General features: G+C 39.9%; 1 protein-coding gene across 2 annotated transcripts; it reads right to left on the bottom strand.

Moving 5' to 3' along the window:
* Positions 1-6,430: 6,430 nt before the first annotated feature.
* LOC307015944 (uncharacterized protein) lies at positions 6,431-12,480 on the bottom strand. Of its 2 annotated transcripts, none has more exons than XM_079644926.1 (5): positions 12,415-12,480; positions 9,822-9,854; positions 7,727-8,741; positions 7,120-7,275; positions 6,431-6,898 (listed from the first exon to the last, which is right to left on the bottom strand). In XM_079644926.1, the coding sequence occupies exons 3-5, from the start codon at positions 7,817-7,819 to the stop codon at positions 6,755-6,757; spliced, it is 393 nt and encodes a 130-aa protein (XP_079501052.1). In that variant the 5' UTR covers positions 7,820-8,741; positions 9,822-9,854; positions 12,415-12,480; the 3' UTR covers positions 6,431-6,754. The 2 variants fall into 2 exon arrangements, with proteins under 2 accessions (XP_079501052.1, XP_079501053.1); XM_079644927.1 differs by having other exon boundaries at positions 9,802-9,854; positions 12,415-12,472.
* Positions 12,481-14,303: the final 1,823 nt, after the last annotated feature.

Raw genomic sequence — 14,303 nt, 5'->3', positions numbered from 1 at the left:
TAATTATGAATGTTGTTACATCAAGACTGGAAATTCGTTTTTTTTAAATTATATTTGTATTATATCTTGTAGAAGTGCAGATCCCCTGTCCTCCACCAGGGGGTGCTGCAGCACCCTCAGCACCCCTACTTCCCACGGCCCTGCGGTCTGCAGAGTCACAAACCCTCAAAGTACACCCTGTAGTTTCCTGCACCAATTTACGGGGAGGCCCGTAAATTGGTGCGAAACTACGGACGAACATACGGGCGTATTTTCGCGCGGTTTTTCATGATAATGAGCCCCTCCTTCTGATTTCCATAGCCAATGAGTTCAAAGTTTCTGAAACGAATCAGTGGAGAGTAAAGCCAGACCAAAGCAATCTGTAGATGAAAAGTTCCTGACATTGTGAGGCTGTAAATTGTACGTTATTACAGATGCATGGGACTATGTATTAATTTCCCTTTCAATATAATAAATATATCAATCAATATATCCTGCCTTCATTGTCTTTTAAAATAAAATCGCCTTACCTTATCTTACTGAAGTGAAGGGTATTTATGTCTCCTTAAATCACCTTTTAAATGTACTTCTTATAACATGGTGTTGCATATCAAAATGTTCAGTCTCTGGTCTTGCTAGAAATGCAAAGTCACTCCTCACCTTAGAGCACTGTCTTATGAGATACTTAGCTTAGAAATCAGATTTTTGGAAAACTTAAAAACTCTTGTGAAAACACAGATGTACTATGATGTAGATGAAAAGTTCCAAGGGGACCAAGTATTAATTTTCCTTTGAATATAATCAATAAATCAAACAATATAAAAAATATATATATATAAAAATACAATTGCCTTACCCTTTTCCTTAACCCTCTGGAGTGTGAAGTGAATGGTATTTTCTCAATTTTTAGATGTCTCCTTAAATCAACCTTTAAATGTACTTCTTATAACATGGCATGGTGTTACATGTCAAAATGTTCAGTAGTCTCTGGTCTTGCTAGAAACTCAGTCACTCACCTTATGAGATACTAAGCTTAGAAATCCGATTTTTGGAAAACTTCAAAACTGTTGTCAAACACAGATGTACTCATGTCATCCATTTTTTTTGCTGTTTCAGATTTGGTTCACCAAAGTAGTGAAATATATGAATTACACTATAGGCCTATATAAATCCTACACGGACCACTATTGCGGTAAGCATGTTGTAACTTCCGGTTGTTGCTGTCATCTCCGGGTATCCCGTGTGCCTGTTCTGTTGCTGATAGCTTGTTATCTTAACTTAATCGATCGTTTTAAAACTCTTGATCACGGCAACTGCCTGACGTTGTAATCACACGTTACTACAGCTTAAGCACTCACAAACTCTCCTTCTCTTAGCGACTGTAACTCCACAGTTGCCTACACTCTTTTCGGGTTTGCTAACGGTAGCTACTTTAGCTTGATAGCTAGCCATGGCTCTTTCCCCACCCTCGGGTGCTATTTCCTGCTCTAACTGTCTCATGTTTGGTTACTCCCCTACCTCCTTTACTGGTACCGATACATGTGTTAAATGTAGTATAGTTGTTAGGTTGGAGGCGGGAATCATAGTGGAGTTGCAGCAATCTTTGACTCAAGTTTACTTATCAATACTAAACAAAAATTAAATTATACCTCCTTTGAAAGCCTCATTTTCAGTCTTACGCATCCGACCTGGAAAACTTTGCAGCCAATCTTATTTGTTACAGTGTACCGTGCACCAGGTCCTTATTCAGAATTCTTATCAGAATTCTCTGAGTTTTTATCAGCTTTGGTACTTAAAACAGATAAAGTAATTATCGTAGGTGACTTTAATATTCATGTTGACGATGATAAAAATAGCCTTACTGTTGCATTTAACTCTATATTAGATTCTGTTGGTTTCTGTCAGAGTGTAAATAAACCAACCCACTGCTATAATCACACTCTTGACCTTGTTCTGACTTATGGTATTGAAATTGAGCAACTATTAGTCGAACCGCATAATCCTGCTTTATCCGACCATTTCTTAGTAACTTTTGAAGTACTGTTACTAGACTACAAAGCATTAGCCAAAAGCTCCTGCAGCAGAAACCTATCTGTTAGTGCTATAGCCAAATTTAAGGAAGAGATTCCACCAATACTTAACTCGATAGCATGTCTGCATGTAGGGGAGGAAACTTATACAAAATGTACACCACCCCAAATTGATCATGTTGTTGATAGTGCTACAGATGCGCTGCGAATAAAATTAGACTCTGTTGCTCCTTTGAAAAAGAAGAAAATAAAACAACATAGATTAGCTCCATGGCATAATGCCGAAACTCGCAAAATAAAGCAAAAGTCGAGACAACTTGAAAGGATATGGCGTTCCACTAAACTTGAAGAATCTCGTTTAATTTGGCATATTACTCTCAATGAATATAAGAAAGCACTGCGTAAAGCGAGAGCAGCATACTACTCTTCATTAATAGATGAGAATAAGAATAATGCAAGATTTCTTTTCAGCACTGTAGCCAGGCTGACAGAGAGCCACAGCTCGACTGAGCCTTCTATTCCCATAGCACTCAGTAGTAATGATTTTATGTGCTTTTTTAATGATAAAATTGTTACTCTTAGAAACAAAATCAATGACCTCTTGCCTTTGACCAGTATAGTGTTATCAACAGCTCCCGGAAACGTAAGTTCTAATAATATTACACTAGATAGTAAACTAGAATGCTTTTCAGCCATAAACCTTGAACAATTAAATTCAATGATTCTCTCTTCTAAACCATCAACGTGTATTTTAGACCCGATTCCAACTAAGCTGTTAAAAGAAGTTTTTCCATTAATTAGCACTTCTTTATTAAATATTATGAATATGTCTTTATTATCAGGCTATGTTCCAAAATCATTCAAAGTAGCAGTGATAAAACCGCTTCTTAAAAAGCACAACCTCGATCCAGAGGTTTTAGCCAACTATAGACCTATTTCTAATCTTCCGTTCCTCTCAAAAATTCTTGAGAAAGCAGTCGCAAAACAGCTGTGTGATTACTTAAGAAACTATGATTTATTTGAAGATTTTCAGTCTGGCTTTAGAACACAACATAGCACAGAGACAGCTCTGGTTAAAGTCACAAAGGACATTCTAATAGCCTCTGACAAGGGACTTGTCTCTATTCTTGTCTTGCTCGATCTTAGTGCTGCATTTGATACTATCGACCATGATATCCTATTGCAAAGACTAGAGCACTTAGTTGGCATACAGGGAACTGCTTTAGGCTGGTTTAGGTCTTATCTATCTGAACGCTCTCAGTTTGTACGTGTCAACGATGAATCTTCCATGCAAACCAAAGTTAGCCATGGAGTGCCACAGGGCTCAGTGCTTGGACCTATTTTGTTCACCCTATATATGCTTCCGTTAGGCAATATTATAAGGAATCATTCTGTAAACTTTCATTGTTATGCGGATGATACTCAACTATATTTATCAATCAAGCCTGATGAAATTAATCATCTAAATAAAATTCAAGACTGCCTCAAGGACTTAAAAACGTGGATGACCTTAAATTTTTTGATGTTAAACACGACCAAAACTGAAGTTATTGTACTTGGCCCGAAGAATCTACGAAACAAATTATCTAAAGATATATTAACTATGGATGGCATTAATTTGGCCTCCAGTGAGACTGTAAGGAATCTTGGTGTTATATTTGATCAGGATTTATCCTTTAACACCCACATAAAATCCATTTCAAGGACCGCCTACTTCCATCTACGTAACATTGCAAAAATCAGGCATATCTTGCCTCAAAACGATGCAGAGAAACTAGTCCATGCATTTGTTACTTCAAGGCTGGATTATTGTAACTCCTTATTATCAGGGTGTACCAAGAAGTCAGTCAAGTCGCTTCAGCTGATTCAAAATGCTGCAGCTCGTGTACTAACCAGAGTTAGGAAAAGGGACCACATTACTCCTGTTCTGGCTGCCTTACACTGGCTCCCTATAGAACACAGGATAGAATTTAAAATTCTTCTTCTCGCCTACAAAGCCCTTAATGGGCAGGCGCCATCTTACCTTAAAGAACTCATTATACCCTATTGTCCTACTAGGGCATTGCGTTCCAAGAATGCAGGGTTGTTGGTTGTTCCTAGTCTCTAAAAGTACAATGGGAGCCAGAGCCTTTTCTTATCAAGCTCCACTTTTGTGGAATCAGCTTCCAGTTTGTGTTCGGACGGCAGACACCCTATCCGTTTTTAAGAGTGCGCTTAAGACCTTCCTTTTTGATAAAGCTTATAGTTAGGGCTGATTAGATTCAGCCCCTAGTTTTGCTGATATAGGCTTAGTTTGTCGGGGGACATCTTACTTCTTCCTTCTCTCTGTCTATACCTGTGTACTCTCATGTTCCGATTAACCCAGCTTCCCCAAATGTCTTTCTTTTTGGTGTCTATATACGCCGGGATCCGGAGTCATGGATGATCCTGCGGTCCTGTGTCATGGATTGCGAGTCCTGGATCTTGAGTCGTGGCTGCGGTCCTGGATCATAAGTCCTGGATGGATATCCTCGTGGATTCATCTTCTTATTATACACACATGCATTTCAAAACATTTGGACTACCTATGTTGCAAATGTATTATCTTTTCAATTTACACACGGCATCTATTGCACGTCTGTCCGTCCTGGGAGAGGGATCCCTCCTCTGTTGCTCTCCCTGAGGTTTCTCCCATTTTTCCCTTTAAACTGTGGGGTTTTCTCTGGAAGTTTTTCCTTGTACGATGTGAGGGTCTAAGGACAGAGGGTGTCGTATTGTCATACTGATATTCTGTACAAACTGTGAAGTCCACTGAGACAAATGTAACATTTGTGATATTGGGCTATATAAATAAACATTGATTGATTGATTGATATAAATGTGTTGTTCATGTCTGAAATGAAAATGTATAAATTATAATTTAGAGTAAAAATATTTCCATCACTCTACTTTCACCACAGAAAAGTTACATCAGGACTGATTCATATTCCATACCAAGGTTCATGTGATGATGTGTACAAATACAAATTGAGCATTAAACATTTTTATTCAACTAACTATTTATGTTAACATAAGAAACTGTAAAATCTCAATATTTACAATATCAGAACTTTCTCAACCAACTATTCATTATAAATGTAAAGACAGGGGGAGCAGTGTAATGGTCTTTCTTCCATGACAGTGGGTCTGGCTGCTGTGTAGGTGGGGGTAATGGTGCGTGGGCTGCTGGTGGCTGCTGTGTCGGAGGGAGGTAGGTGTGATTGTCCCAGGTTGATGCTGGCGGCTGTGTGGGAGGTACGTCTGCTAGGAGAGACTTCTTTGCTGGCTTGGTTGATCATGATGGCTGTGGTGGAGGCCTTTGTACCGAGGTGTATCTTAATCTTGTGGCAGGCACAGATGGAGGTGGAGGCCGCTGTAGTGATGCTGGTCCTTGGTGGTGATGGCTCTGGTGAAGGCCCTTGAGCCACGGTAGATCTGGACCTGGGTGCAGGGCAGGCACAGATGGAGGTTCTTGCTGCTAGGCCCAGGCAGCTGTGAAATCGGAAAGAAATATAGGACAATAATTACTACTAAGTTCATTAAAATATAAAGTTCAAGTGGAATGTTTCTCAAGCACAAATAACAATGCACAACTCAACCGTTTCTTGGAATCGAAACTAAAATGGTGAAACAAAAACCTACCGCACCCACAACATTTTCTTTTACATGTGCAATGTCCGATGTCAAGACGCCATTGTGCTAATACAGCACTAGGCCATGTTTTGGCCCAGAGGAGGAAAACATTGTTTTGTTTGTCGTTACTCTGAGCATTGAAGTCTGCCATACAGACTTTGCACTTTGGCAGACATCTTGTGTTGGTCAAGCTGCATGATTATTTTCTGAAGTACTTCAAAAGTGAAATGAAGGGGGTTTTGGATATGCTATGTTGAGTGCATATAGCAAACCCAGAAGGAGGGCACAAGCTGAGGCAACTGAAGGCAGTTCATTCAGCACCTCCACGCCCTGATGATGCCGATGTCTGCTGGTGGCTCCTGCAGTCCTTCCTCCTCCTACCGTATCACAAACACACCCATTGTTAGCTCCTCCATCTCCTTCGGAAGATCATCTGTTCTGGAGTCCTAGAGTAGGAGTAAATGACAACAAACATCACTGGCATCACTTTGCACTAATATGCACTTAATATGGGACAATAATATCACTGGCCGGGGTCCTACTCTGTGATTACTCACTGATTATTCTGACGACTCACATGATCAGAACCTAATATTTAATTCATTTATCTCATCTGATCCATCTGTATTATTGCGATTATGTTGAGAAGGATTAATATTAATATCATTCAATTGTTGTCAAATTGTGGACGTGCTGTGTGGCTGTCTGTGGGGGTGGGGGGGTTGTCGTGCATTGTTCTGTGTTTTGTGTTAAAATGTGTAAAATTCAACAAAGAGTATTTAAAAAAAAAAAAAAAAACATGCTAGGACTACTTTTTACATATACATGTTGTGTTTCGCGGTATACTTGGGAAAATTACTAAAAACCCAAATTCCGATGCTATGCTTTAGTTATTCCTGATGAGCAGGTGGCATGGTCCATCAGTGTATGAATGGGTGAATGTGAACGTGGTGTTAAAGTGCTATGAGGAGTTGGAAAACCATAAAGGTGCTTTAAACTTACATGATGTCAAATGTCCAAGATTATGAATATAATCAAACCCGACAGGTGTTATTTTAGTAGAGAAATTTCCCTTTTACAGCATTAATATCAATCTAATATGTATTAGCACGTGTGCCTTTGACAAGCTGTGCTGACATGCAAACTAGATATTCCTTGATCAGCTCATCTGGATCTTCTCCCAGGAAGATAATGAGGGCTCTCAGGACACACTCCCTCCGAAGATGAATGTCTTCAGTCTGGGAAAACATTATTTTGGTTAATTTTATTTTTCAAAATGTCTATTGACAGATTTCCTTACTCTTACAGCTAAAATCCTTCACTTTATTTAGAAACAAATGGATAGTCCTAGTTACAGAGTTTCATAAAACAACGGTTGCCCTCCCAATGCATCTATAAAAGGATACACAAAATGTATCCCTTTTAGCTGGCAAGGACTCATTTGACAATGCAGATTTACCTCGTCAAAAATGTCCATGATGTCAGCAGTCTTTTGACGTGTTGATCCTCCTTTGGCACGGATGACTTTGATTAGCTGACTTGAGTGAATGTCCAACTGGGCCATGAACTTCTCCTCAAGAGGAATGGTCATTATCCTCTGGAACTCTGCATTGATCTATGAAAGAATAATACAAAAATGACAGTGAGTAAATTCATAAAAATTCAATTGAACTCAGTCTGTATGCAATTAACATTTGAAAAAAGAACCTTTGAAGCAAGTGTAAACTTCTTCCGACCCCTTTTCGGACGTGTAATTAGCTAAAGCTTTGTTGTTTATTGATAACAGACAATGACACTACAGATTATTCAATTATTAATTAAATGTTTCGTTATTGCATTCATTTGTATAGTACTGTATCACCTTTTGTTTCATTTGTATTTTCTTTGTTTTTACACGCTCGAGGAAAAAAAAATAAACTAAGCATGCCTACACACTGGCAAAAAGTATAACAAACTAAAAATGTAAATTCTGTCAGTAAACACTATTAAACATCATCTTTACCACACCATATTATGATGAATGGATAAAAGCTTACTAAAAAAATGGATACACACTAGATTATTACCTCTTTTTGTTGGAACAGTGCCGGCCACCTGTCTTTGAAGTCCTTGATTCCTGGCTCTTGGTTTACCACCTCCCGTCGTCTGTAGGCGAACATGTGAGCTATTTTGTCTGCGATGACCCTATTATTGTTCCTTATCCTGATGTCTGTCAGAAGTTCTATTCTTTCTTTTTCCAGGCTTTCCAGATTGGCACCAGTGGGGAAGGATAAAAGTTAGACTCAGCTCGCTTTGGCCTCTTGAATTTTTTAGCAGGGACAGCATCTGTAGCAGCTTTAGGTTTCAGGGAATTTACCACCAGCTCTGGGCACCCCTGCAATTTGAGTTGAGTCCTGTAGTTTCCCCATCTTATATTTCAGGCGCTGTTTCCATCCATTGCAGCCATTGAATGAGCCAGGTTCTTTCAAACAAGGATGCTTTTTGATAAGAGCCTCTGCTACTGTGCAAAAATGTGAATCATCGGGATAGGCCTTGTATCCAGAAATTGTTTCTGCAAGTCTATTCAGAATATCAGACTTGCTTCGGGAGCTGACAGTCAACATTTTGTGGCTTCCATTAAACTCAGAATTCCCCTTTACTAGCAGCAGCTCCGTGTCATATGAAAATTGAGGAATCGGAGAGTCCGCTGGCCACTGTTTGGCTCGAGAGGACACAGATTCGGGGAATGAGAGGATTATTGTGTCATCTGATGCCAACAAAACATTGCCATCACACTCAAGTGAAGACGATGATGTGGTATCAGTGGCAATGTTCAAAAGGTGTATTTGTTTGCTGGTGGATCACTTTGATTGTTCCCAAATCCTGAAGTTGAGTGGTGGAATTCAGATTGAAGAAGTCGTTGCCAAAGTCTTGGTCCATGTACTGCAGTCTGACGTCGCCCTTTAACCCAAAGAAAGTCTTTAACTTGATGAGAAGGTCATCCAATGATTCCGGTATGCCATTTGGAAGTGACAGTTTTTCAATGTTGTTCTCCCCCAAAATCACTTTCAGTCTTGCAGGCGTCGAATCAGCCATGGCAGTCTGAGAAGACAACACAAGCACAATACGTTTTAAGAAAGGCACATTAAGCATAATTCCTCATTATTAACACTGTTAATGTATCATCTTATAGATGTGTTATCAGTTTTCAGTAAAAGGATTACAACTTCGTGTTAATCCCTTTTCCACTGGCGGCATTTGCTGACTGGACTCCATCAGCACATATTTAAAAAATGACATAATGCCCACCCTTACCCTCAATGTTAGGTTCCTTTTAAATAATTGAAATCTGCAGTTGACAACTTGTATGTGCAAAAAAGTTGAATGTTATCATTTGCAATCTCCAAAGGGTTGATAGCTAGTCTTGCACCAATAACAAATATGTATAGGAAGTCATAAAAAAACTAATATATTGTTGTTCTGCAGGTGAAGCATTAAAACTCTGACCACTCAAAAAAAGCCCACACACTGTTTGAGTGTTCTCACAAATTATTTTCTGATATTTACCTAGTGTAATTATTTGTTGGTGAAATGATAAATAAAACCTTTGAAAACCAAAAAAACCACTGGTATGAAATAAATCTGTTTTGAGAACACAATAGTTATGAATTATTTATTTTTCCACCTAATGAAATATCACTTTTCGCTTCCTAACCCTTTAAACATGGACATATCTTTTCAATGTGACAAGACGCATCCCTCGGATTTTGAAGTCTGCCAGTGGGTAATCATCTTGAGGCTCAAGAAGTTCCACTTCCTTGCCTGGTGACGTTTTGAGATCATAAGCTCTATAATGTTCAATGTACCATCCACTGATCTTTTTCACAATGAAGATCAACTTTTCCTGCAGTATCACCATTTGGAGGATTTCACAAAACTCTGGGAGTCCCCATAGATCAAGATCATCCCACACTTTACTGGGAGTATCTTTGTAGGTAAAAAATAATTTGTATATTAGCTCTGGCTGAACTCTAAATTGAATAACTCCACAGAAAAACAAAACAGTGGATTTTGTCCTATAATCACCTCCTGCACTTTGCGTTTACGTAGAAATTACTTTCAGAACACACAGCAACATTAAAGTACTCTCTATATCACTCACAGTAGTGTAGCTTCACGTACCTTAGGTAGTAGTCCAATACGATGTGTCAAAGCCTGAAGAAACCACCACCGGTCAGGCATGAGAAATCATGAGAAGAAAAAGAAATACATTTATATACTGTATTAGGGGGGACATTTCTATTCGTTGTTAAGCTTTCACAGTCACGTATTATCACCCCGAACGTAGTAATGGTCTTATCAGCAACAGCAAATTACACTACAACTTGGATTCTTATTAGCACATTAGCACAGCAACATAGAGCTGGATAACGCTTTAACCACCGAGCTACTATAAATGTGAGGCTTTATCAACGCCGCATCAATCACTTCCAGCATAAACAAGAAGGGAGTCCCGCCATCGAGGCGACCGGCACAACAAATTATTACTACATCTCCCACACAGCGAGGTTAAGTTCTATGTTCGTCAGCCGGATGCATCACCGGGCTTTCCCCAGCGCAACATGCCCCCTCACTGCTCGGTGATGCCGTATCGTCTTTATACAGGGTATATGCAGGAATCCTGAAGTCAAATTTAATACCTTTTAAGACCTTTTTTAAGACCCTTTCCATACATTTTAAGACCTCATCGCAACCTTGAGTTCTAACCGGTTACATTGGGAACACACTTTACCTCATATTTAAAAACATATCTTAGATTTCAGATACTGTAAGGAAAAATGGTGGTATAATGTGCTTTGCTCAACACCTTAGTACAAATAGTCACATTTACTATATTGATTGTAAGATAGCAAAACTAAACAGAGTGCAGACAGACTACTGAAGCCTCCTTTCCACATGAACTTCAACCTCTCTGTGAAGGTCAGGTTTAATGCAGTATGCTGCTTTGTTGCTTCTGTAGACTCTGTGCTCTTTCATTCCAGTAAAACTCCTCAGAAAACATTAGAAACCAGTATTTGACCAATAAACAAAACAATTGACAAAACTTTGAACTATGAAATATATTAAACTTTGGTGAGCTTCAGCGGGGTAATGCCATACAGGAGCTCCCTCACAAATACCCAGGGGTTAAATTGGGCTGGGGCTGTCCGGGGCTAAGCCCTGGCACATAGGACGATGCTCTGACGTCATCACCCTCACACATTTGTCATATGTTTACAAAAAAGGATATATATGTTAAGACTTTTCTCGTTCTTAATATAGACTATATTTAGGGTCTATATGTGTTGACTTTACTTTAAAATAGCAGATCTCTGTGACCGGATATAGTTTGGCTTAGACCCCGGCCCCACGAGGACGCATACGGTAAAACGCATACGCAAGCGCAAAAAAGGCTTCCGTTCACACGCATTCGATTCATTAGCGTGTCCGTTCACACTAGACCGCTGGAAAGGCTGGAAACGATGTAGTACATATATCAGGCCTGTAAGTGGCGCTGCTGCCGCCCGAAATACACCAAAGCAGCGAAGAAGACCCCGGAGCATGGTTGCCATGGTTGCCCTTCTGTTTATTCTCCACGGTGGACGGCGTGTTCTCCTGCTGTATCTCTCAGGTAGTCCACCAGCAGATGAAAAACACCCACCTCTCCGCCTCTTCCAAGGAACGAGGGGACCGTGCGGCAGAGTTTCCATAAAAAAAATGTTCCGCCGGTCAACATGTCCGTTAAAGTTTAAATCTTCCGTACAAAATTAGAAAAGTGCCGGTCAGAGGTCTTCTTTGTTATTTATTGAGCTTTAAAAGAAATTGATAACGACTCTGTTCTCTGTATAATAATATAATAATATTTAATAAACGGTGACTGCCTCTCTTTTCCTCCCCCTCTTCTGACAGCCCAGCAGCAGCAGGAGACGTTGGGAGAGGGAGGCGGGCTATTTCATCGTTATCAGAAAATGATCATATAGGGCACACACGGAGCCGTTGGACCCCCAGAGCGTTGCGTATGCCGGTCTACCCACCTTGGAACCCGTTACCGTAGTCGTTTAGTCCCCCCCCCCCCCCACAGAGAGGAGCAAGGCAACGAAACTTAAAATAATAAGCAGCATTTTACGGCGCGCTATGCATGGGGCCGCCTTTTGGGGTTTCCCGTCATGTCGTTTCAGTAAATTAAAGGGTGTTTCATGTTGTCGTTGCTGTGAACCTTCTTAATACCTTGGAAAATGCCGTTTAATACTTTTTAATAGCCTTAATTTTCGCTAAATTGATTTATCAACTTTTAATACTTTTTAAGACCCCGCGGACACCCTGTTATAATTACACTCGACGCAGCGGCGGTGACACTACATTAAACCGTTCACACACACACGCCGAAATAGTACCAAAAAAAATGTGTGCAGTTTGGTGACAAGCTATGTACTAATAATGATAGTACTAGCCTTAACATGACCCAGTTTGCGCATTAGTTTGCGCTAATTTGGTCATAAGCAGCTACGCCAGTACACAATAGGAATAACTTTAACACATTTCAGTGACAATATTAAACCAAGAGAGTAGGCTTCTACCCGCAAGCAACCAACTATCGTCATGTTTGAGCTAAATCTAGCGGTTTAGCTAACAGTGGAGCCAGTGCATCATAGCTACAATTTAGGTGGAACATGTTATATCTGACATTGTACATTATTTTTATATAAGAAATATAACTTGTCTGAATCACACTTACCGTATGTCGAAATCACGTCTCAAAAGAAAAAGGCGGCACATGTGACGGTGGAAAGATCTGGCAAAGACGTTGACGTTGACGTCATGACGTCACACGCACGTTAGATGAGAGAAACTTGATAATAATAATGATTTCACTGATAACAAAATAGCAAGTCAAATCAACGAACAAAAAAATCACATGAATACAACCCACAAAAGTACATTGGAATCTCTAAAGCATAAATCTAAATCAGATGTATTAAATGTATTAAGTTACTTGAACTACTATCAAGTACACTTTTTAGAGTGTACCACAAAATGGTTCTGAGACTTATTCAGAAATGTCAAAGGTTCATCACAAACACTGCAGCATTTTCTGCTTCTACCGTATTTCATTGCATGCTTCAGAATAGATATATATATATTGATATATAGTGCTTGTGAAGGAAGAGGGGACACATATATAAATACATATATATATATATATATATATATATATATATATATATGAAAACAAGAGGGACATAATATCACAAAACAATTAATGATGATGATTATTTCAGCCATCCATCCATCCATCCATCCATCTTCTCCCGCTTATCCGTGGTCGGGTCGCGGAGGTAGCAGTTCCAGCAGAGAGCCCCAAACTTTCTTTTCCCTGGCCACATCAACCAGCTCTGACTGGGGGATCCCAAGGCGCTCCCAGGCCAGCGAAGAGATATAATCCCTCCACCTGGTCCTAGGTCTACCCCTTGGTCTCTTCCCAGCTGGACGTGCCTGGAACACCTCCCTAGGGAGGCGCCCAGGTGGCATCCTAACTAGGTGCCCGAACCACCTCAACTGGCTCCTTTCGACGCGAAGGAGGAGCGGTTCAACTCCGAGTCCCTCCCGGATGACCGAACTTCTCACCTTATCCCTAAGGGAGACACCAGCCACCCTGCGGAGAAAACCCATCTCGGCCGCTTGTACCCGCGATCTCGTTCTTTCGGTCATGACCCATCCTTCATGACCATAGGTGAGGGTAGGAACGAAAATGGCCCGGTAGACAGAGAGCTTTGCCTTCTGGCTCAGCTCCCTTTTCGTCACAACGGTGCGGTAAAGGTAATTTCAGCCATATGTATAATAATGTTAATATCTATGAAATTTAAAGTAATAATAATAATTCCCTGCAAAAGCACCAATTACAATACAATAATGGCAAAAATAGCAATTCGATATATAGTACAAATCAATCATTGTCATGTGAAGCAAGGAGTGGTTGGACCCAGATGCGGAGACAGCAGAAAACTTAACAAAAATGTATATTTAACAGGCAGAACAGGAACTCAAGTAACAACAATCAACACGGAAAAAAACAGAACTTCATGACATAGACAAACAAGGAACCGACAAGAACAGGACAGAAAACCAGGACTTATATACTAACAGGGTGACGAGGGGATGAAGTGCAAGTGGACACACAACACAGTGTGTCTGTGATGGAGATATTTTTCAGTTTAGCTGAATTCCATGGCACACATGTATGACATACATCCCAGGTCTTAGAACACCGAATGTATAACTTTATCAGTTTAAAAAATATAAATAAACGAACCTGAAAACGTGATCAATTCCCAATTATGCATTTTGACGAGAATTTTACATTATCCGTTGCTAGGTTTTAGATTATCAGTAGGTAAAAGTGGTATCAAAATTAGTCAGTCGGAATATTTTATTACATTATGGCCAGGTACTCACAAGAACATATCCTAGATGTCTGAGATCATCCAGAGATTACATTATAAACTTAATTTTAGCCTCTTCACCTCATTGGAGTCAAGAATTACTGTCAAGCTCAACAAGAAACAGCATCGCGTATGAAGACTGAATGAAAATGGATAGATACATGTTGAAAAGCATTGTAATTAG

This window comes from Notothenia rossii (genome assembly GCF_949606895.1).
Source record: "Notothenia rossii genome assembly, chromosome: 8".
NCBI lineage: Eukaryota > Metazoa > Chordata > Actinopteri > Perciformes > Nototheniidae > Notothenia > Notothenia rossii.
Note: the sequence above shows the minus strand (reverse complement) of the source record. Positions and strands in the feature narration are given on the sequence as shown.

Coding starts and splice junctions, on each gene's coding strand:
- LOC307015944 (XM_079644926.1), bottom strand. CDS start 7,819: ATGTTCGCCTACAGACGACGGGAGGTGGTAAACCAAGAGCCAGGAATC. Junction 7,276..7,726: donor CACTGTTCCAACAAAAAGAG/GTAATAATCTAG, acceptor ATTCTTTCATAG/ATCAATGCAGAGTTCCAGAG. Junction 6,899..7,119: donor TCATGGACATTTTTGACGAG/GTAAATCTGCAT, acceptor ATGTTTTCCCAG/ACTGAAGACATTCATCTTCG.